The 26,808-nt window shown below is 28.1% G+C and overlaps 1 protein-coding gene across 1 annotated transcript in view; it reads right to left on the bottom strand.

Moving 5' to 3' along the window:
• Window positions 1–19,209: 19,209 nt before the first annotated feature.
• Window positions 19,210–26,808, bottom strand: part of LOC136089523 (fibronectin-like) — a 34,762-nt gene continuing 27,163 nt past the window's right edge. Inside the window, exons 3-6 of the mRNA XM_065815573.1 lie at window positions 26,051–26,218; window positions 22,859–23,011; window positions 19,253–19,291; window positions 19,210–19,220 (exon numbers count right to left, since the gene is read on the bottom strand). Coding sequence (XP_065671645.1) covers window positions 19,210–19,220; window positions 19,253–19,291; window positions 22,859–23,011; window positions 26,051–26,218 — 371 coding nt within the window. The remainder of the gene's footprint in view (window positions 19,221–19,252; window positions 19,292–22,858; window positions 23,012–26,050; window positions 26,219–26,808) is intronic.

Genomic DNA, 26,808 nt, shown 5'->3' with positions numbered 1-26,808 from the left:
GAAAGTTCGAACTTATGCAACTGTTTGTAATTTTGTTCAGCGCACTTATGAAAGTTCGAACTTATGCAACTGTTTGTAATTTTGTTCGGCGCACTTATGCCAACTCGCACTTATGCTAATTTGCACTTATGCCAGTTTTTATAACTGATTCGAATTCGCAATTATGCCAATTCTCACTTATGCTAATGTTTGCAAATTTATTTGGCGCACTTATGCCAGTTCGCACTTGTGCCAGTTTTTGCAACTGCTTCGCACTTATGCCAGTTTGCACTTATGAAGTTCGCGCTTATTCAGTCGTCCCGTTTCATGGTATAATCTTTTAACGTTCAAAAATTATGAACATTTAAAGTTTGAACTACCATCAAATACAAAACATCATTGTTCAAATAATAAGGTATGAATCCATCTTTATTAATAATTTTTATTATAAATAAAGTTAAAATAATGAAACTTATGGGAATTATATTATTAAAATTAGAACTTTTTTTTTAATTTGAATTATATCTAACATCATTATTACAAAGAAAAATAAAATTACAATAGCTCCTACGTAAATTATTATTAATAGTAATGATAAAAATTCTAAATCTAATTAATTAATAAAGCAAAAGAAAAACAAAGTACAGCTACTAACCAAAAAACAGAATAATTAGAATTTAAAGAATTAATACACATTATAAACATATAATATGTTAAAGCTGAAAACAACCATACAACAAGTGCCAGCAGACGCCGTGATAATTAAGAAATAAATTTTTATGAAAAAAATAGGTTAAATGTGTCCACTAGGGTTATGACTTTTTTCAACCCCATGCTCCTGTACTGTAGTTTGATGAACTTTTACCTAAAAAGTACGAAATGAACTATTATTTGCATATCTTTTGAAAAAAGTTCACCCCGCCATTGAAAAATCAATTTTGACATAAAATCGATAAAATCGAATACAAAACAGGTATTACCATATTTTACTCATTTATTTGCTTCCACAAACATGTATAAACGATTATAATACTTTATTTCTCCATAATCAAAAGAAAATTATTTTAGTTTTATAATAAAGAGAAAGGAATCGAACCCTTATATTCTTGTCATCAGCCAAATAACTTTCCATTAATTTACTCTTCTTTAGAGGATCAAATAATTAAATTTCTTAAACTTTTTCCTATATAAAAACACTTTTAACGAATTATCTTTTAATAATGACTCGACTCTTTAACAAAAGAGTTAGTGAACAATATTATCGACTTTTCTTCATCTCTAAAAGAAACCCCTCAATCCAGGCGCACAACCTCCTCGCCGCACCAACCACAAAATTATATATCGATATAATTTTTCAATGCTAAGAGTATTATATATTATGTTTTCGATAAATATTAAATTATTTGAGAATAGTAAAAAAAATATTTTACCAACTTGTTGCTCTCACGTTTTATGCAGGAGGAGGGGTCCGTCCCCTATCTCTAGATATATATATATATATATATATATATATATATATATATATATATATATATATATATATATATATAAATATATATATATATATACATACACTATATATATACACTGCACAGTGAGCCAGAATTCACTTTTACTGGACAAAATTCATAACTAATTTAATATCAGAGCTATATTCACTATAATTAGTATGAGTACTAATATGATGTCTGCGCTTTTTATGAAGGTGATATTTTTTTATTTTGTCGCTATGGATACCTTTATTTTGCTTAGCAACAACCTATTTTTGTTATCTGCAGATATTTTATAAGTACTATATTCACTAAATTCGGCATGAATACCAATATGAGATCACACTTCTCACAAAAGTGATAACTTTTAAAGTTTAGTTGCTATGGATACTTATATTGCTTAGTTACCGGTTACTTTCCTTAGTTACGATGTGGTAAATTGATATTTGAATATCTTATTGGATTTTTGACCACCTATATTGAATAACAATTGAGTATTTAGGTAAATAATGTTTTAGGAATGATAAAAGCAAAAAATAGTGCAAGAAAACATTCAATTTTAAATTACATCAAAAAATTATAAAAAAATAATATCGTTTCAAGATTGTTTAAGTAATTGTAAAACACCTGAAGGAAATGCTTCATGATTTGTTTGGTGTGATAATGATTTACGCAGTAATGAAATAACAGGATCACTGGAAATAGGAGTCTATTGATAAGATCAGTATTTGTTGCTCTTCTGGATATTTTTCGGCTGAAATTTTCGCGATACGATTTGAAGTCTTTATTTCTAGCCTTTTGAGCTTCCTCTGACATAAGTCCGATGGGGAATGTAAGGCTTTTAATTACGTCATGTCCATGTATCAATACTTTGTGAACTGATTGAGCCATGTAATACCATGGATAAAGGGATACATATAGTCTAACAGAGTCAAAACAATAACCCTTGAATTTTAAGCAGTCTACTTCATATCCTTAAGAGAGCGTTACCAAGATAATGTAAAATCTGAATATAAGGTTTTGATCAATTCCCTGAATTTCAGCTGTTTGTTCATATGCTGCAAAAGTACGTCTTGAGGTATTGCCATCATTGCTTGTTCCAGAACCACCACTTTTAGGGAAATCAACAACAAGTCCCTTTTTGTTCATAAAATCAGTCTGAATCTTTTTTTGGCTACAGATGCCTTTTCTTTGTGTTCTTTAGATCTTGCTTGCCACATTCTTGTTTCTTTTTTTATATGCAATGTGCAATACCATATTAAAAAATCAAATCCATGCATGAAGACTTGAAAGACCATATTTGAACTCTCTATTAGTATAATCTATAGTAAGGATATCAAAACTATTCATATTTTTTGGAGAGACACCACACACTGAACAGCATTGGTATGAGTTAGTTTTTTCAGATAATATTGTTTGAACCTTCTCATCAATCATTGTAAGTTCAATTATACAATTCACTTCAATAGAAGATCCGCAAACCTCTAATAAAATCATACCCAAGCTTTCTATCTCACTTTTAATATTCTGATCTTCTTCAATCACAGATTCCTTGGATTCCATTTTGTATGCAAATCTTATGGGTCTACAATGGGCTATGGAGGACGACTTTTGATTTTTCCAAATAGGCACCTTTTCGTTGCTTTTTGTTAAATCCAGTCCAATTCAATGGGACTAGACAAGTAATAAATAATGATTCTTCACGCTTTAAATGTATGTTAATGTCAGGTTCTGATAAAACTTGTTTATAAATGCTTTAGCCAGTAACACTATCAAAACCAGCCTTACACGTAAGTGTCATTATTTTTATCGCTTTTTCGTTCAATATCAAGTGCCTTAGCACAGGTTTTGAACTGCACAGATTCTTTGCAAAGTACGAATCATTAAATCTTTTAAAGGAACTGAAGCTGAATAGTCCTCCGCTGTTATATTTGCATGATAACATTTTAATTTTGCATCTCTGACGTCATTGTAACGGGGTAGATGTTATATTCTTTCTCCAAGGCTCCACTTCTAATCAACAGATAGGAAGCTTTTGTCAGACTTGCATCAATTATTAAAGCCAGTGCTTCGTCTGCTGAATATTTAGTTACTTTATTTTTCTTGGCAGTTCTTGGTAGCAATAACAATAGATTCATCTCTAAATTTTATATTAGCAGCAAAAAATAGTTCATCGGATGAATGAGATTCAATTAAACAAGATACACGTCGTTCTTTAGTTTTATTAGAGCTATTATCAAATTCCACTGGTTTTCAACCACGTCTACTTGCAGTTGGTTCGTTGTCTTTTTTCTGACAATTCATTAAGCCAGTTTACAAACTTCTTTTCAAAATTTTCGACAGTATAGTTTGCAGATTTCCACTTTTTTTTTATACAAATAAACAAATCGTTAAACAGTATGTCTAAAATCAACGTCTTTAAATTCAGCAAATTTTGGATGAATAAATTTCAATATATCAAAACAAAATATCAGTAATATTTTGTTTTGAAATACTAAGATTGTTTTTTTAGAGAAAATTATGAGTCTTAGTTTAATAAAACCATATCTAAATAATTATTGTAACAATTATTTTTTATTTAAAAGTTTAATGTTACAACATACATGCCGCGTGGACTACTAGTTCTTGTTAGTAATTAAGTTAGTACAAGTGTCAGTAATTAAAATTAAAAGTAATTAATTTACCATTAGTGTTAGTAATTAAATTATTAACAACTACTGAAAATCTGTTGTTGCTATGCTATGCAAAGAAGGTACAGTGTCCGTCAAAAAAAAAGTTTAGATAGACATGCAAGAGAACTAAATTTCTACAACTGATATAGAAAAAAATAAACAAAAAATTTAGATTTGGTGCATTGATTCTTAGAAAAAAAAAAACAAGAAAAAAATGACAAAAATTTGAGAATTTTTATTAAAATAACGAAATAGACCAAACTAATACTTTGTGGTGAAGCCACGGCTTTTGATCACTGCCTTGCACCGACGAGGTATACTCTCAACAAGTGATTGTAAAAGTTTCCCAGAAATGTTCTTCCATTGATTTTGAAGAATTTGAAACAACTCTACTTCATTTTTTGGAGCTCTTGTCTTGATTACATTATCCAATATACATCCAGAGATTCTCGATAGGGTTCAGATCAGGACTTTGAGCTGGCCAAGAAAGAACCACTAATTTTTTGTTCTTCAAATCATTTTTCACATTTTTTGCCATATGTTTTGGGTCATTATCTTGTTGAAAGACCCAACTTTTATCTTTAAAGAGCTCATTTGCACTAGGTATCAGTTGATGAATTAAGATTTTTTTGTACATTTTACTGTCCATAATATCAGAAATTTTATACAAACGACCAACACCCGATGAAGTAAAACATCCCCATACATTCACTTTTTTTATCGTGCTTTACTGTTGGCTGTGTTACTAATGAATCGTAACGTTCATTATGTAACCGCCAAACACGCGACCGTCCACTGAAGCGCAAACAAAATGGTGACTCGTCATTCCATAAAACATTTTTCCATTGTTCGATTGTCCAATTCTGATATTGCTTTGCCCATTGAAGTCTTTTTTTCCCTTACTTTCAGAAATGAATGGTTTTTTAACGCTCCAGTAAGATTTAAATTTCCCAATAGAATGGATCCTTCGAAGAACCGTCCGTTCGTCAACATCCAGTTTAAAATTTCTCTTTATTTTAGCCGCTGTTATCTTTCTATTCTTTCGAACCTCTCTTATAATTAATCTGTCCTCTCTGGTAGTTGTTTTACGCCTTCTTCCGCTCCCTTCTTTGCGTTTAAAACTTCCCGTCAAATAATACTTGAACAAAAATCAATAATACTTGAACAAAAATTTTTTTTCCAATTTCATGGTCAGTGTATTCACTTTCATGCCATGCCACAATTTGGCCCTTTTCAAACTCAGTGAGTTATTTTCTTTTCTTTTTTTGAGTTGCCTGACGCATTGTTCGACTTGGGTGCTTGGTTGGAAGCAAGAAAAATAATTTAGGATTACGTTTTCGCTCACAATAAATATTTTCACAACTCGCCAAAAATTTGTCCGGAATTCTACATGTCAAGCTCTAATTGACAAATAATAAAATGACGTAAACATGTGGTTGTAGTTTGTTCAAAGATATTTCTAGAATATTAAAGATAAACTATTGAAATGAATTATTTCTTCCTGAAATAGTATTAAAAAATATATATATTGTAAAGAATATTTGATTGTCATTCTTTTTTGTTGTAATTTTTTGAGAGTTTACCAAAGCTTTTTTTTTGTCGGACACTGTATCCATAACAACCAAGACAAATTAACCTCATTAGAATTGTGAATCTCATTTTAATACATACCCCAATATTGTGTACTTAGCGCAAATAAAATACTGTTAAAACAACTTTTAATGTAAAAATGAGTTGTTGCTATGCAAAATTTAGTACCATAGCAATCAAGTTAAAACATATATAAAAATGGGGATTTAAGGGGACGAGCAATCAATTTAAACTCGATTGATCATCTTATAGCTCAAATAAATATAAGACAACACATGGCAAGTTGTGGTAATTATTAGTTATAGTGCGACAAAAAATAAATTTCTGAAGGAATTTTTTTTTTTTTAATCTGTGATATTCAAAATATAACTGAGATTATATGCTAATATGATAATGAGATGATAATATGATAATGTGAAGATAATTGAGATGAGATGATAATATGATAATGAATATGATATGAGATGAATATGATATGAGATGATATGAGATGAATATGATATGAGATATTATAATGAATATGATATGAGATGATAATATGATAATGAGATAATATGATAAATTTATTTCACACATTGGTTTTTCTTATCTCTAAATACTCTTGAATAACATGTACTAATTTTTTGCTTCAAAAACGTAGATGTAATTGAAATATAACACAACGTTGATGTCACCGTTAATTACTTATTTATAATTTTTTCCATGCTTTATATAAGTTTATTTTGTATATATATATATATGTTTGTGTGCCACAAAATTTGAAATCAATTTTTGAAAGCTTTTTTCTCAACCAATTTTGCTCAAACTTTGCACACTTAATCATTTTCGATGACAATACAAGGAAATGGAAAAATTTGACCAAAAAAAGTTAATTAAGTTAACAAAAATTTAATTTGTATTTCCCCATACATTTTATTTATTTGATATGAATTGCGTATTACGTCACAAAAATCATTGATTTGCAAATTATTTGCAGTTTCGAAGACATTAAAGCGCAGCGATTCAAAACCTATTGTTTTTTAAGTCTTTAAGTTATTAAGTTAAAAAACAAAAATTTAAAACGCGCTACTTTTTCTTCCATGCTTTATATAAGGTTACTTTCTATATATATATGTTTGTGTGCCACAAAATTTGAAATCAATTTTTGAAAGCTTTTTTCTCAACCAATTTTGCTCAAATTTTGCACACTTAATCATTTTCGATGACAATACAAGGAAATGGAAAAATTTGACCAAAAAAAGTTAATTAAGTTAACAAAAATTTAACTTGTATTTCCCCATAAGAACACTGAATTAATAAAAAAAAAATTTAAAAACGTAACAGTAGGGTAGGGTGGGGCAAGATGCCCCCCTTAACAAACTTTAGCGTATATAACAAATACTTTTACATTTTCATGTAATTTTTCTTTTTAATATCAAAGTCTACTTATAAGAGAAGACATTGGTAAGATAAAATAACTACTTTATTACTGGTGATAAACTTTAAAATTAAAAAAACTAATAATTGTGCAAGGAGACATCTTGCCCCAGCCGTGGGGCAAGATGCTCCAAAGAGTGCATCTTGCCCCAAACCTTTTAAACAGTTGTTAAAAATAACTATCAGTTAAAATAAAATCTATTAATAGTTCTTTATTAAAACTCTTTACATTTTATTAAAATAACTGAAATATAAACACTGCAATTATTCTATGCAATTGTCTTGATGATAAATAACTTTTTTTAATTTATATCACTAACATAAATGTTCAAATAACATATACATGATTATGATTCACAGTAGTAGCATAAGTCTGAATCATCTGGACCACATGAAAAGTGGTACCAAGATGTACATTTACTACATTGTGTCCAATCATCAAATGGTGGCACATTGTATGGACAAGAGCATATGGTGCATAGAGTTGTATCAGTGATAAAAATTTCAGAGGCAGAAACCATATCTTTCTTCTTTTTCATTTGTTTCTTAATGCCATTAGGTCTTTCTGCTTTCTGCTTTTCAGGCTTTTTCACCTTTTTTGTCTTCAAATTTATTGATTTCATTTTTTGCTTGATCACCTTATTAAGTGCAGCTTTTTCTTTACGCAATATGATTGCTTGTTGCTTTTTTTTTACATTGTTTTCATGCTCTTCTAGTCGCTTCTTGAAAGGTGAAGAAGTAAGGTTTTCAGCTGACTCTGTCTTTCTCTTTCGTTGTCTTAAAACAGGAATTTTGGGACGTGGAGAAATCTTTTCCAAAATATCTAAGGGAGAATTAAGGCCAAGATACTCATCAACAATTGGCATAACTGCATCATCAACAGCCTTCAATTTTGCAGCAGTAGTTGTTGTGCTCATGACATTTGCCAACTGTATAGGTGCAACAAGAGGCAAATTAGGCAATTCACTAGATTGCTGACAGATTTTCAATGGCTCAGCTTCATTAGCGAGCAAAGCTGCTTCAAAGGCTTCATCATTAAAAATAAGGTCATTTATTGGGTACAAACCAGAGCATCTAAAACCATTGATTGCTTTGTCAATGTTTGCAGTAAAGTTGTAGGCAGTTGCAAAAATACCTGCCATATCAAAAAATGAAATTCTACGCCCCTGATGTGATAACATCCAGTTGCTTTCTGCTGTATTGTAGCCAACTTTTAATGGTTTAAAAAATGTACGATCTAAAGGTTGTATCTTGTGTGTACAATGAGGTGGAAGAGTTTTGAGATGGCTCCCATTGTCACGACAAAAGTTAATGGCCTCAAGTGTTTTGTGACTGTGATGACCATCAAGTACAATTAATTGCTCATTAGTTTTAGATGCATGAGTCACGGCAACAAAATGTGTTAACCATTCAATGAATAAAGATGAATTAGTCCATCCACTGGAGCTAACTCTAATAATTGAGCCTGAGGGTGCACCAACAGCCAGCCTATCAGTCATTCGCTTACGGGGAAATATAAATAAGGGTGGGACATAAGTGCCACTTGCACTCATTGCACACACAACTGTCACAGTAGCACCTCTTTCTCCACTAGTTATTTTCAAAACTTGTCGTTTGCCTTTCGTTGCAATTATTTTTCCTGGCTTATGGACATTTGTGATTCCAGTTTCATCCATATTCCAGAGCTGTTTGGCTGAAAACTTATGTTCCTCAAATAATGACTTGTATACTGAAAAAAACTGATTTACTTTTGATTTATTGAAGCCAATGGCTCTGCTTATACTGGTGGCTCGTGGAGTTCAAATAGAAAGTTGTGGATTGCGAGACATGAATCCTCGCAGCCAATCCACTCATGCCATTTTTGACTGTTTATTAAAAGGATTATCGATTCCCATTTGCTTAGCAAAATCATATGCTAGGCGACGCACATCTATTGTTGTCAAGCCAAATAATGCTGTTTCCATAATCTGAACTTGTGTAACAATCTTTAATTCAAATTCTTTACTAAAAACAGGAAATTTTCCACCCAGAGACAAACCACCAGCTACTTTTACTTTTCCATCTCGATGACGTTGTAATGTTTTTTTATTAATACTAAATTCTGATGCAACACTCTTTAGACTGCAGCCCATCTTTATTACATCTAATGCTGACTTTATTCTATCATTTGTTGCATCTCTCTGTGTTTTTCGCACATAATTTCTCACCATTATTTGTAATATTTAAATATATATATAAAGAAATATTAAAACCTTAAAATTTTAATTATATAAACATACCAACACATACACAGTATTATATAATTAATCAATACATTATTATTTTATACATTACATAACATCTATAAATTAACTCTCTTTGAGTTAAATAAGAACTTTAGTTACATGTACATACAAAATTACTCAAGATTATTAACTATAAGCTATATACACAAACATCGACTCCTTCCTAAATAAACGCCACGAGCTCAAACAAATTGTAAACAATCTGAAACCCGAAATTATTTTTTTAACAGAAACTCTGCCTAAAAATAAAAAAATTGAAGTTAATGATCTCGAGTTTGCTATTGAAAATTACTTACTACATACAAATCACAAGAATAGTTCTTGCCGAAGAGGTTTAGCAATATTTATACATAACAAACTAAAGTCATCCCTAATAAACCTAGATATATTTCCATCTGAATCGCTCAGTTGTGAAATTGCAACGAAAACTTCTAAGTTATTGTTAAGTTTATATTACAGATCACCAAATAGTAACGATGAAAACACTAACTGCATAAATCAACATATTGCCAAACTTTCAAACAAATATCCAAACATTCTTATTATAGGAGATTTTAACTACCCAGATATCATCTGGCAAAATCCAAAACAGCCTATTACAAATTCCTCTAAATCAATTAAATTTACTGAAAATATTCGCGATTCTTTTTTAACCCAACATATTTCAAATGCAACACACATCAGACAAAATCAAAATCCTTCTACAATTGACCTCTTATTTACTTCTGATGAAAACATGATCTCCTTTTTAACTCATCTAGCACCCATTGGCAAAAGTCATCATCAACTACTCTACTTTGCTGTATCGATTGAATCTATTATAAATTTACCACAATACCATACAAAGCATTTATACACAAAAGGGAACTATGACAAAATTAATGAAGACCTTGCAAATATTAAACTCTGTCCAACATCCAACTCAGACCAACTATGGAGTATCTTTTTCAATAAACTTAAAACTACTATCAACAATAATATCCCAAAATCTAACTTTAATAATAAAAAACGCTCAAAGTGGATTGACTTTCAAATAATCAACGAACTTAAATTTAAACGAGAGAAATATCGTCAATATATATTGAACAGAAATGAAGAAACATATAATGAGTACCGCATTTCACGAAACAAAGAGACATAGACCAAAATCCAAAAGCATTTTACTCGTATGTCAAATCAAAAAGAAAAAACAAAGAAGAATTCCCTGACATCCAATACAATAATATTGTTGCAACTACTGATCTAGATAAAGCTCATCTATTCAATATTTGTTTTGCTGATACTTTTTCAAACAAAAAAATAACAGCAACACCACCATTTAACCTAACATATAAAAATGTAAATCCACTAACAAACAATATTGATCTAAGTCCGGAAAATATCGAAACATACCTCAAAAGTCTAAACTCATCTAAATCACCAGGCCCTGATGCATTACACCCAATAATATTTAAGAAAACTTGCTTTCAAATGTCTAAACATCTATCTACTATTTTTAACAAAGTACTTGAGAGTGGATCAATACCCCAAATATGGAAAGACGCAACAATTACACCCATATTCAAAAAAGGAGACAGATCAAAAGCATTTAATTAAAGACCTATCAGTATAACTTGTACTTTAATAAAAATCTTTGAAAAAATTATAAAAAATCATATTATGACACACCTGATTAAAAATAACTTATTAAGTCCACACCAATATGGATTTCGTCCAGATCATTCCTGCTTAACTAACCTTTTAACTGTAATTAATTATTGGACGTCATCACTTGATAATAATATTCCCATCGACAACATTTATCTTGATTTTGAAAAAGCCTTTGACAAAGTTCCACATAAATTTCTTATTTCGAAACTTAAAGCTTATGGTATAAATGGATCAATACTATATTGGATTAAAAACTTTTTGAAAAACCGTAGACAAAGAGTTGTTGGTAATGGAAATTATTCAAACTGGGTACTCGTTAAAAGTGGAGTTCCCCAAGGCTCCGTCCTTTCAGCTTTACTTTTTAATATATATTACAACGATATCCCTGAAGTAATCAAATCAAAAGCTGCTCTTTTTGCTGACGATACCAAAATCTTCCGTTCTATTGAAAATACTCAATCTGCGCAAGAATTACAAAATGACATCGACGCTCTTGTTACATGGTCTCAAAAATGGGAAATGAAATTTAACATTGATAAATGTTCTGTAATGCACTTAGGAAACAACAACAAATCCCATACTTATAATATGCATGATCCAGAAAAAAATATAAAAGTAAACATTAAAACCACAAATTGCGAACGAGATTTAGGTGGTCACATAGATTCGAACTTATTATTTTCCAAACACACAACTATTCAAGTCAACAAAGCCACACAAATAATAGGAATAATAAAAAGAACATTTACATCATATCCAGACTTATTATCCTTCAAAAAACTATTTTCAGCACTAGTCCGCCCTCACCTAGAATACTGTGGATCAATCTGTAACCCTGGACTTCTCAAAGACAAACGGCAACTAGAAAATGTGTTAAGAAGAGCTTCGAAACGAATCAATGGATTACAGGATCTACCGTATGAACAAAGATTGTTGGCATTAAATATGACAACTGTAAAATACAGGCTACTTCGTGCAGACCTAATCAACGTCTTACAAATGGTGCAAAAACAACAATAGTGACAAAAGTCTTTTCGAAATAGATAGTAAATTTATTACTCGTGGTCATATATATAAACTAAAAAAACAATCTTCGCGATTAAATTTACGTATGAATTTTTTTTCTCTAAGAATAATAAATAAATGGAACTCTCTTCCTAATCACATTGTATCAGCGTTATCTTTAAAAACGTTTAAACTGCTTCTAGACAATCATCTAAAAAATGAATGGCTTCTCTATGACTAATCCACATTTTATTTTCTATTAGTTATACAAACTCTGTAATTGTCAAGTATTATATAATTAGGTTGACAGGCAGTTTATGCCTACACAATTTATTTTAAAACCTTAATTTAAAAAAAAAAAAAAAAAAAAAAAGATTATTAACAATAACACGATGTTGCAATTATTAATGATGTTGCATGCTAAACACAGCTCCTTTTAGTAGAAATTGTATTATGCGCATGTGATAATATATGAAGTTGTATTAATACAACTTCATTCAGCTGAATGCAATGCATATTTGTAAAAGTTTTACAAATATGTATTGAATTGCAGCAATAGCATGTGATACAGCTTCATTTTACTTAGCATATACATTATAACATTTACTTAATATATAAAATTATTTTAAAAAGCTATTTATAAATATGTATAATAGTTATCAACATATAAACATTGTCAATAACTAAATTAGTAAACGTTTTTATGTTCTAAACACACTTTAAAAATGGTAGAAATTCCGTAACACCACGACGCAAGAAGCCCTTTGAGGGCATCTTACCTCACGTAACCGAGGACATCTTGCCTCATCTGTAGTGAGTGCAAGTTTAATACAAATAAAATTAATTTTATTGCTAAGTTATAAAATTTCTTGACTATATATTATTGTGGGATAAATTCTCTTTAAAACAACACATTTCTTACCTTAATCGCATAAGTATTGCCAATCCAATAAACATTCAAAATTAGAAGCAACTTACTAACAAAATACTCCAAAAAGTAATAAACCTATTTAAACCTCACCTACCAGCAATATTAAAAACATTTTTTATTCCACAATTTTGTTTTAACTTTATGAATAGTATTATAGAGGGATAAAACATTACCGTCCTATGATACTCTCACATAAGCAAAAAGACTTCTTGCCCCACGGGTTATCTTGCCCCACCCTACCCTAATTTTTCCTTCTACAAAAGATAACAAAAAACGAATTTCTAGGCCCAATAGAATTCTGCTTGCATAAAGCATGGATTTGAAAAAATAATTTTTTTTTGATTTACTAGTTTTTTTTTTAATTTCAATAATCAAATGCTTAGAGTCCTGGTAACTAAGAGATTTAACATAAATAAATTATCAATAAATTTCTTCTAATAAATATAAATACTAAAATTAAATAAGTTTTTAAGATTAGACAGCTAAAATTTTTCCGATTTTGTCCACCTACTGGCCCACTGTGGACTGCCTCGTAAATTAACTAAATATAAAGAGTACAGCATAAAATACCGAGGACCTAAGATATAAAACAGCTTTAAAAACATCTATTTCAATATGGTGAAATCAGTTTTTCAATATGGTGAAATCAGTGAAATCGATTATGTCAAAAAGAACGCCTGTTGCGTTTCTGGAAGTTGTACATAATAATGTCTATTTTGATAAAAATATTTACATCATATTTTTCAGACCTTCTTTTTGAGGATTAAGCAATATTTGATTTTAGTGTTAAACATATTTGTTATCAGCATTATTTCATCAAGTAAAAACCGTTTTTGACATCGGCATAACTTAATGAGCAACTTATGAAACTGCATTCTTTCTAAAAACTGTCCTCTGGGGCAGAACCGCATAGACGCTCAGGAGGCACCACTGCGTACTTTTGATATTTGTTATCGTTAGATAATTATGAGTGACAATAATCACAATCGTCACACTTGAATGCTTCATGTAAAAACTTAAATAAAATAGTGTTGTTTTGAAATGTCGGAATAAGATTTCGTATTTTTTTATTTAATTTTTATAAATGAGTTTTTGATTAAAATTTAAAGCTTAGAGTATAAATCGATATCTTTTTATATTATTATTATAAAAAGATATTGATTTATACTCTTAGCTTTAAGTTTATTAAATATAATAAGATATCGATTTATACTCTTAGCAATATATAATAACATGTATTACATTACACAATATACAATAATCATCAGATATACATAAACATAATATTTATGTATATCTGGTGATTATCATATATTGTAGGTATATAATTATGCATTTCTTAATTTGAATATATACACCTATATATATATATATATATATATATATATATATATATATATATATATATATATATATATATATATATATATATATATATATATATATATATATATATATATATATATATATATATATAGTCCCAAAAAGACTCCGGCTTTATATCTCTACTTTTTCCAAGTCTGTAGTGTCCAGAAGCTCTAGACATGTTTCTTGACTTAATATGACTTAATACTCTCTTATGACTTGACTTAATATGACTTAATATGACTTAATACTCTCTTATGACTTGACTTAATATGACTTAATACTCTTGACTTAATATGACTTAATACTCTTGTTCTACTAATGCTCCCATTACCACAAGATACATCACAACTTGACCATATACTCCAATTTGACCAACCTGACTCAAGTACTTATAAAAAAGAAAAAAGTTTATAATAGCAAAATCATTTTTACAAACTAATCTGTCTTCAAACTACGTGCAGGTTTTTTTAAGTAAATAAAACATTTTAATATAAAAATTACACTACAATAAAATGTTATTTTTTCTCATTGTTTTTAACAAAGAGTTCAGAAGTGAAGTTTTAATCATCAAACACAGTAGTTGATGATAGTTTTAACCATCAAACACATTTGTGATTGGTTGATGATAGCTGATGTAGAGGATGCTGTAGTTTTTTTATTATTCTTCTATTATAACGTTATCTTTGTGCATCCAAAAGTTTTTTAACTTATTAAATGTTATAAAAACTTTTATAAACTTTTTTTTTCTAATATTTTAATTACTCTGTTGAGGGAATCAATTTTTACTTCTTTTTGCCTAAGCTTTTGTTTCAAAATTTTTAATCTTTTTTTTGAGTAAAACTTTTTGTGGATAAGTTTGTTTAGGTAATTTTTGGTTTATTGCATGAGCAGTTGTAAACTCTGTTAACTCTTTATTTAAGATAGAACATATTGTCTTTTTAGTGTCTATTAAACCATCATTGTATAGTTGATTCCATTTTTTCTCTTACTTTTTATCAACACAACAAATTCAAAAAATGAAGGCACATTATATTTTTTCAACTTCTGTTTTCTGTTCTCTTGGTAATCAAAACCTTTCAATTTTAAATTTTTTTTTTAAAAAAACTATGCTTTTATTTAAAATAACTTTTTTACTTTACATTAATAGTAACTGAAGATTAATGGAGATAAATCTACTTACACCAGGGGTTCTCAACCTTTACATTGCCGCAACCCTTTTAATACAACCCCTATGATATAGCGACCCCAATGGTAAAATTGTTTACGCTCAAAAAGCCTAAGTAACTGTACTTTTGCTATTGTTATAATATAAAATTATATATCACAATATAAATTTCCGCAAATACAGGGATTATTTTCATTGTGAAAAACTGAACATAGCTAAAGTTTTATGTTTAATCACAAAACAATATGTAATTACATTTTGTTCAAAATAGATTTCTAATTATAATTAAATTACAAGTATATGAATTTATCTTTATGACTTGCATTTATATTTACTTTTCTATATCATGCATTCACCATATTTATGTTGCATACTTATGTGAAAATTTGAAAAGCATGACGTATTATGGATAACAGTCTCATTTACAACACACTGCAAATGACTACATTCCTACAATATTCTTGCGACAGTATGTGCACAAAATGTCAATGTCAGTGCAAATTCTCCATCCCCTCAAGAATTCTGTCATATTTATATTTTGAATAATCAGGTCTAGTTATATATAGATCTCTTAATTATTTTCATTCAGGTATGATTGAATTAATTAGGCTCCTCATGATTATATTATTCAGTACTAGCCTATTCAATCAGTCCCATTAAGTTGTCAAGTGATTATTTTCAACAAGTACCACTGAAAAAAATTTGTACAATAACACCATGTTTTACATATTAGAATAGAGACAAAAATCCCCATATTTCGATAGTCTTAGGCGACCCCTGGCAAATTGCCATTAGACCCCTGGTGGGGTCGCGACCTACAGGTTGAGAACCACTGACTTACACCATTATATATAAAATCTAATGATCTATTTTACCAAAATGAGAAATGAATCTAATAACATATTAAGTCTTTTTTTTAATTATATAAATTAAAACACTATTGTAAACAAAAACTATAGATAACAATATATATAATTACAATTAATTATTGTAAACAAAAACAAACTAATAGAACTATTCTATTTATTTGTTGAACTTTTTTTTTTATCAAAAAAAAATAATTTAACTACATAACATTAATATTAATTATTAATAACCCATTTAGTAATATTATTATTATTAATAATATTACTAAATGGGTAAATATATAATATATAATAATATATATAATAAATAACATAAATAACAATATATATAATAAATAGTATATATAATAAATTATAATAATAATAATAATAATAGCACAAGAAAATTTTAAGATAAGTTTTATTCTATCAATCTTTATTAACAATAAGAAATTAAAAATTAAAACTTAGCTTGAAATTATTAAAAAAAAAAAAAAATCTAGGCCACAATTTAACACCAATAATGAATTTAAAACACAAATTTTTAATTTTATAAATTAAAAACTTATTAACAAGTTCCTATTTCAATGCTGTTTCCAACACATGAATTCACCGCACCAAGACATGCTCTTGTTCTACTCATAGTTCCATTACCACAAGATACATCACAATTAGACCACGCACTCCAACTTCCCCAACTTGAATTAAACCCTTGTAAAAAAATGCAAAAAATATTTAAGTCAAGTTTAGCAAATTAATCAGAAGAATTCTCAAGCAAATTATCTGATTAGCTATGCATGAACTTACCTGACTATCTATGTATGAACTCTATGTAGAAATCTTATTATCTATGTATGAACTTATTTATGTAGAAAAATAAATGAACTCTGTTTTGTTTGTTTTTTATTGCATATATTTAATTTTAAAGTGTTAATAAAGCAAACTAACTTTAAGTTAGTCAAGTTTAATTTGAATAAAAAAGAAAACGACTTTTTACCAACTTTATTTTTCTATATGCTTATTAACAATTGAACCAAGATTAACAACTACCTAATAATATATCTGAATTTATTAAAGCAATTTTTAACTCCCGAAGACAGAGGGGTTACTATGATCAGGTATGGCTGCATTAAAGCTAAAGTTTCTTGTAACTTTTTTATTTTATTGAATTTTGTTATTTTTAATAAAAAGTGTTATTTCATTCAGTGACATTCACTCTTTTGTAGTTCAAATGGAAAGTTTAGAAGTATTAAAAGTTCTAGATAATATTTTAAAAAGTTGAAAGACCGAAAAAAAGTTAAAAGACCAAGTAAAAAAAGTAAAAAATAAAACAGTAAAACAAAAAGTTAAAAAACAAAAGACAAAAAAAAAGTTAAAAGACAACTTGTTTGTCATTTTAATTAAACTTCTAACAATTAGATATAAAATAAGTTGCAAATTTGCATCAATTCGAGCTCAAGACTATTTGATTGACTCATTAATATGTAAATTAAACCATATTAATATAATATAAATATGTAAATATGTAAATCGACTGAATGAATAGCAAAAATACTATATAATGAATGAATCAAAATCAAACATTTCTTTTCTAAAAAAAAAACATGCCACTTCCAAGAATCTTTCTATTTTAAATATTCAAAGTGTAATTGTATAAGTTTGTTAAAGCTGGGACTGTGAACCATGTTTATGTAACTGAAATAATGTATGGGCAATTTAGTGATGCTATTCTAGTTTGGAATTCATCTTATTTACCTTCCAAAGAAGTTGGATTAAAATAAAGACATACTAGGTGAACTAGGTGCGCTAAATGTGTTGAGTAAACTTACACCAAATTTTATTGCTCATATACAAAACGAGGTTAAGATTTTAAAATATATGCACTACAAATTCTTAACAAATTTTTCGGAATAATAACTTGTTTTTCCAAAGTTTAATTTAAAATCAACTTCATTCTTAATTCAATATTATAAACCTTACTTGTGAAAAAGGTTTTTAAAGATTGTAAACACAACTTATAGACAGGTATAATAGACAGGTTTTAAAATTAAAAATCGTTTGTTAAAAATTTAAAGATTTAAATTTTTATAAAATCTTTTAAATAATTTAAATTTTTATAGCTAAAAATTCAAGTCCAACAGAGTTGAAAAAATAAAATTAGACTTAGAAAAATATATATTAAAATGATGCAACAATACTGATTTTTAAGCTTATTAATTTTAAAATACTTTTCATCATCATCATCATCATCATCATCATCATCATCATCATCATCATCATCATCATCATCATCATCATCATCATCACCATCATCACCATCATCATCATCATCATCATCATCATCATCATCATCATCATCATCACCATCACCATCATCATCATCATCATCATCATCATCATCATCATCATCATCATCATCATCATCATCATCATCATCACCATCATCATCATCATCATCATCATCATCATCATCATCATCATCATCATCATCATCTTCAACGCTAGTTACTTAACTTTAAACTAATTAATTACTTATTAATTACTTTTTTAATAATTAATTGATAATTGATTAATAATTTTTATAGTTATACTACATATATAAATTTCACAAACCGGAACAAGAACCCCAGAGCTTATCTTTATAGTAATTATAAGTTGTTGCACACCAATATGAAGTCCTGCCACTTATTATACAGTTATAATATAATTTTCCTGCATAAAAAAAAGGAAAATAGCAACAACCCAGTGGGCACAGGACGTAAAAAAGACGTCTTTTAAACGTCTTTTGAACGTTTTGGACGTCTTTTGAACGTTCAAAAGACGTCTTATTTAGGTCCTGTGCCCACTGGGAAGCGCCATTTGAATTTCCTCCATATGTGGTTTGCACACAAGAACCTAAAATAAAACTTAAAAATTAAAAAAAAAATTCTAATATAAAAAATATAATCTTGTTATACAAAAAACATACTTAAATGTATATATTTTTTTAAGTTTAATATCTATGGCTTGGGAGGTTTAGATGGCTTCCATGATGATATTTTTTTACTTAATTATGACATTATGGAACAGTTAAAACAATTTTTTACAACTGCTTCTCCTGATGTTAACCTGATTCCAGCCCGAATTTGCAGGTCAGGATATTTTTATTGTAATTCTAACGCTAAAAAGACAAATTAAGGTTTACAAGCTAACTCTACTACCTCCTACTCTTATTCATAATTTACTATTTTGTTTTAAGCAAAAAAAAAAGTGTAGAAACCAAAAATTATACTTGCAAAATTTTTAATAAATTGGTAAAGTTCCATCTTATTATGCAACGTGGGTTCCATTGAAATAGGTGATCATTAACATAACTATTGTATTTATATAGGCATTTAAATTTTTAAAATATACCTAATATTAGCAAAGTAAAGCCTTATAATAATATTTTAATTTTTGCATTTAGACCCATATATGGCTGTAACAAGAATAGAAAAAGGTGCGCTCACTCCCCTCTTGAAACTAAATCAATCCACATACTTTTTAATCAAGTCTACATTACAAGTTTATTTTTTTGATTAATTTTCGCTTTGTTCAGATTTATAAAGACTATATTTTGATTCAGCTGCTCAAACTTTTTATCCAAAGGCTGATTTAAAATTTAACCAACATTTTTAACATTTTAATTTTCAAAAGCAAAAATTCAAATTCTTCAAAAAGCAAACTGATTGAAATTAAATCAACTATTATTTTTGAAACATCCTGCAACTCCTTAACACATTACATAAAATTATTTACATTTTTTACATATTTTTCATTAAAAATCTTTAATTAAAATAAAAACACTGTAGTATAAGTCAAAAAAAAACCACCCAAGTATACCAACAACTAATATTTATAATAAAATATAAAAATATAAATTTTTTTGGGGTCATTCACCTCCCATGGCCTAGAAGGCCACTACAGATGAGGAGGCTACTTAATTGTGGTTATAACCCTCTCTCAACTCTAACTCCGAAACACAAATCTTGACAAACAAGGCAGCTGCACAGAGGAACAAGTTGAGGGCAGTACTACTAGGGACGTATTAGGAATCGAACTTGGAACCTCTTGCTTATGAAGCAAGCACTCTACCACTACACCATTACCGCTTTAGGCATTTATCTTGTTTTATTCAACTTATATTTTTTTATTTTATTTCAATTAAAAACTAATAAACTTTTAATTATTGCAAACTGTTGTTAAATGTTTTGTTAAAATTTATGTTCTGTTACATACAATGTTCTGTTAAGTGTAACGTTTTTATTTTTTTTATTTTTTTTTAACATCTTCACTTCCAAAAAGGCTGCAAGCAACCACTATTAGATTTGGAAGTTACTAGAAGAGAAAAGACGAAGATTGTAGAGATATTGATTGACAGATAACTTAAAAGGTTGCAAATTATATGAATCAGGAAAGCAAGATTCAAAGGAAGCGAATTCCAAAGAACTGATGTTCAAGGAAAAAAACTAGACAAATAAGGCTGAGAAAAAGAATGAGACTTAATTGAATGACAAGTAACACAAGAATGAATTTTAGTAGATGGCACAAGAGACATTAGCTCTTTAGAGCAGTGCCCATTATAGTATTTGTAGAAAAGAGATAGAGAAGCAACATTACAGCAATGTGATAATGGTTGTCTAAACGAGAAAGAGCATCATTAGAAGATATGCACCAGATATGGCAACAGTATTCCATACAAGGACAGATTTGAGATTTATAGAGATAGAGAATAGAATCTGGAGTAAGAAAGCGTCAAGCATGATAAAAAGATGCAACCTTAGCAGGTTCAAGAAAGATAGAAAGTAATAGTTAATCTAGAAGATGAAGAGTAGATGACTCATCGAGTACATTCATAATTATAGGAAGATCTAAATTATTGCAATGATTGGCTGAAAAAAAATTGAGTTTTATTTGAATTAAAGTTTACCAGCCACTGTGAGTCCCATGCTGTAGCAGAAGTGAGATCCTTTTTAAGCTCAAATGCCCCCTCCAAGCAATCAGAGAGTGTTGGCTTTTTATCATGACAAGAATAAATGGTAGTATCATCAGCGAAAAATGCCACCTTAGGTGTGAGAATATCTGCTTTTGCTAAATGTAATGTTTTGTTAAAGGTAGTGTTCTGTTAAATGTAAGATTTTATTAAAAACCAACAATTTATATTACAACCCTGTTATAATATAAATTGTTGTGCAGCTGAAGTTTTAAATAATCATTACCAATTTTATTTTGGTAACACCTTTACGCAGCAATTTGTTAATACTTATAACACTTATACTTATATATTTATAAATATAAATAAATACATTTATATTTACAAAAACTTCTAATAATAAGCTTTTAAATATTAATTTTTCATTTAATGAAAAAATTAAATAAAACTTGACTTTAAAACCATTTCATAAAGCACCTATAGTTGTTGGGTTTATTTTATACTTTTATAATAATAAAAGATCAAAGTAACTAAGCTAAAACCTGGACAAAAGATTATGTAAAAATATAAAACAAGCATACAAAATATAGTTGTATAGAAAATGTATTAGTTTTTTCTATTCTATAGAGAATGTTACCTTTACTAAAGAAAAATAACTTACAGATTGATTGAATTCAAAGAAAAAATTTTTTTGTTATAAACTAATTTATCATAAACCAAATTTTAAATTAGTACTTTAAAAGATAGTTTCAAATCATAACCTTACTCCTGATTTTATTTCTTTTACTCTTAAACCTTTTAAATGACTTTTTATAAAAATAAATTAAAAATATGTCAAAATATGGAGTGATAAAATAATGTTGCATAATATGGGCTGATAAAGTAATGTAGCAGAGTATGGGCTGATAAAATAATGTAGCAGAATATAGGCTGATAAAATAATTTACCAGAATATGGGCTGATAAAATAATGTAGCAGAATATGGGCTGATAAAATAATGTAGCAGAATAAGGGCTGGCTTATCTGTTCTTTATTTTCATTTAAAGACATTGTGTGCTCATTAGTAAACATGTTGCACATATTTTCTCACTTAACACCATTTGTTTTGGTTTTAAACTAAACATTTATTTTCATTTAAACACATTGTGTGCTCATTAGTAAACATGTTGCACATATTTTCTCACTTAACACCATTTGTTTTGGTTTTAAACTAAACATTTATTTTCATTTAAACACATTGTGTGCTCATTAGTAAACATGTTGCACATATTTTCTCACTTAACAACACTTGTTTTGGTTTTAAACTAAACATTTATTTTCATTTAAACACATAGTGTGCTCATTAGTAAACATGTTGCACATATTTTCTCACTTAACACCATTTGTTTTGGTTTTAAACTAAACATTTATTTTCATTTAAACACATTGTGTGCTCATTAGTAAACATGTTGCACATATTTTCTCACTTAACACCATTTGTTTTGGTTTTAAACAAGTTACTTTTACACTACCTGCACAGTTGCTATAGCAACTTAGTATATCAATTGCATTTCCAACACAAAAATTGGCATCAAAGCATACTCTAGTTCTGCTCATAGTACCATTACCACAAGAAACAGTGCAACTAGACCATGCACTCCATTCTGACCAACTCCACTCGGATCCTTCAAAAAAGAAATTTGAAATTTTAATGTCATAAGTTGATCAAACATATTACTATATAAATATTCTAATCACTTAATATAGTAAATACTAAAAACACTAAATGTATTAAAAATTATCAGATATTTTAAAAAATAAATTTATCAAATACTTTAAGCAGTTAAATTTTTAAAAAAATTAAATATATTATAAATATTTAAAAAACAAAATATTTAAAACAACAAATCAAAATTGTTTTTCATCAAACTACAGATATTATTAAATAGATGTGAGAACAAGGTTACATAAATTGTAAATTGTGGCACATCAGTCTAAATTAACTGTAGCACTATAGTGATTTGATAGTAACATGGTAACTGTGTAAACATTGAAGAGCGTATTTTCTTATTATGAAGAAAAGCTTAACTCTAATATAATTTAATACATTTATCAATCTTATATACATTTATCAATCTTTCACCTGATTTTTCTGCTACTTGTTCAGCTTTGATTTTTGTGGTACATTGTATATTCTGGACCCCAGACCTCCAGAGGTTGTGGAGAAAATAAGTTGCATAAAGTTCTATGTGATGATGAATCTCATCAAAAATAAAATACCTGCAATGGTTCTTGATGTCAAATAAAATAAATTATTATGTGATTTGATTTGACATCACAACCATGTTTGAACGTACTTAGGTAACATGGTGCTTGGAGATAAATGTTTAGAAATTCTTTGGGTTGTTTTCCCATGAAAATTATTAAAGATTAACAATGCTGCTTGTTTTACTAGCAAACTTAAATTTCAACTTTTTTGGGAAATGATACCATTATTACAATTTTACTGAATAATTTCAACAATATCTGTTTATTCTTGTATGATTTATGTTTAACTTTTACAAACCAATACATTTTGTGATTCAATTTTAGGCATGTTTGGATTTGTTTTGCCATTGTTAATCAACTCATCAGCAAGACATTTTCGCACTAATCCTAAGAAAGCTTTTTATAAAAAAATCTTTTTAATGAACCCCCTGAAATAAAAATTAAGGTAAAATACGAAAAAAAAGATAATAAAAATAAAAATAAATAGAAGTTAAAGAACTTATTTTTCTAGCATTATAAATTACTTAGGATTACTGGATAACGTATTTAGACATTAATTTTATGGTTTTTTTTATTTCTTAACTTTTTTTTTTTTAAATCATTTGTAAAGTGTTCAAGTTTAAATACATAAATTATTTCAATTAATATTCAGTATTGTCCAATTATTTCTTCAACCGTTTATCAAATAATTTCAGTAACTATTTTTTTGTTATTTCATAATAAGTTTTATTATAACTTAATTAATTTTAAACACTTTTAGTATTTAATTTAATAAACAAGAAATTTTTGTTTATAAAAAAATTTGTTAACTCCATAGAGTAGTCCGGGACAAATTGGAATGTAGGGCTTATCTGAACAGTTTGTTTTTATTATCATTGTTCAATATGTAACTTTAAACAAAATGTGTTGCATCTTTTTTCAATATTTCCTATTAAAATTCTTTTGGCAGCTTATAATAGCAGCCCAATACACTTGTGCATCGTTAAAGTGTCTTTTTGACCAACACTGGTGAGACAATTGGCAGCAGCAAGCGTTTTGCAGAAATCGATGGCAGATATTATAAATGCTCTGCAAGCATACAAGACAGATAGCAGCAAAGTTTAGATAACTGCTTCTGGATTTTTTTTTAAGTTTCATTGTTAAAAAAAAACTAGACATTTCAAACAAGATACTATAAAGCAAGTTTTCAAGTAACAGAGGATGCCAAAAGCACAATAAAAGTTTAAATTCAAGAGATGAACACAAAAGAATCATTTGATACTTTTTGAATAAAGCTTATGCTGTTGCTGTGAATAAATAGCAGCCATAAAATAAGCAAGTTCATACTTCTAATATTCTTCTTATGATAACCCCAGATCAAGTCACCCCAAACATGCTTTCCATACTTTTGTTATTGAAACTAAAGTCCTACACAATAAAGCTCTGAAAATATATCAGCATCTACTCACTATATTTGCTTCTGAACTTTAGAAATGCTTTGTAAATCTTCAATGTGAAATTTTGAAAACTTTTAGCCAGCTACAGCTGTTCTTAAATGATGGGTGGCTGTGGTATTACTGTATATTAACAACACAAAAAAGCTCAATGTTGCTTAAAAGAAAAATGGATCTTACCTCCTTTGTAAATAATTTGGTTTTTGAAAATTATTTAGTTTGTCATTAAAAATTGCCGTCTTACATCAAAAAATAAAATAAAAAACTATGCTACAAAAAGGCGAATTCAATGTAAATGTTATTTATGAAAAAGTATGTAGAAACATTTTTTGTATAACTTTATTAGTACATATTTCTTCAAATAAGTCCATATTTATATTGTTACCTAAAAAAAATATCATTTGATTTAAATAAAAACAATATTAACAAGGATTTTTTGCAGATTAAACTTTGTTTGGATTAGCCCCTTCTTGGGGGTTCATAGGGGGTTCATATTCTGAAATTTTTGGATCAGGCTTAGCAATACATTTTTTGTTTAAAAATGCTTGAAACATTTACTTGACACATGAAATGTAAAAAAAAAAAAGTTAAATCCTTAAAAGAATAAAAATAAAATAAACTTTAGATGCTATCTTGACAACTTTAAACTATTTTCATCAAAAAACAAACTTTACTAATTCCAATAATGCTGTGTTAAATACAATCTTGCTATTGTAAATCATCCAGAAGTTGTCATTATGTCAAAATATGTATACATATCTCACAAAAAAATAAAATAATTAAAATTTTTATAACATAGCAAATTATAAAAATAAATAAATTAACTATAACAATAAAAGCAAAGATTGCAGAAAAAATCAATCTATTATATTATTGTTTTTATTAGGTATAAAGGTAACTTTTGATAAACTTAGTCAACAGCAATTGAGTTATATTTCTCTTATTTTGAGCATACTCAGAGAAAAATAAATTTTAAAACTTATTTAAAACAAGGAATATACTTTATATTTTAATGAGTTATACCTAAACAAAAACCCCACAATCCATCATTATCATAGTTAGAAGTTGTTGAACACCAAAATGAGACACTGTTAACTGTTGTACAATTATAATAAATTATCCCGGCAAAAATGAATGGGAAATAACAACAATATCCATTAGTGTTTCCTCCATATGTAGGTTGTGTACAACCTGTTATAAAATAATTAAATTAATTTTAAGAAAAAATACTAAACACAGTTTTTTTTATAATGATGTTTAAAAAAAAATTTAATTCTTTCATCTAAACTTAATTCAACATATCAAGATATGGCATTAGGTTGTTTTTTGCATTTTTTGCACTTTTAAAGTTTATTCCATAAATCTTTGACCTGGCAAAAGAATTTATCTCTAAGTATTCAGAAAATAAAGATAAAAATGTAACCTAGTGACATCTAGAAATATTGTTTTTATCAACATTGTAAAAGGTTGTTTTTGCTCTCCTGTTAAACTATGTTTAAATGAGATACTATCTATTGTCAAATAACAACCAATAATTTAACAAATATTAACCTTTCAAATATAATATTTAACATATTGTTTTTAACTTTATTATAATATATAATTATTTAAGACATTTTATTTTGTTGTATGTTATCATACTAAAGATTATAAAAATATTTGAGTGTAATTTCAAAATAATAAACATCATTTTACAAGATTTTAAAATATTATGCTAAATTTTTATTGCACAAACAAATATTGTGGTGACCTAGGTGTAGGTACAATGGCCTGTTTAACAT

The sequence above is a fragment of the Hydra vulgaris genome, chromosome 13, assembly GCF_038396675.1.
Source record: "Hydra vulgaris chromosome 13, alternate assembly HydraT2T_AEP".
NCBI lineage: Eukaryota > Metazoa > Cnidaria > Hydrozoa > Anthoathecata > Hydridae > Hydra > Hydra vulgaris.
This window is presented reverse-complemented; position numbering and strand designations above follow the sequence as displayed.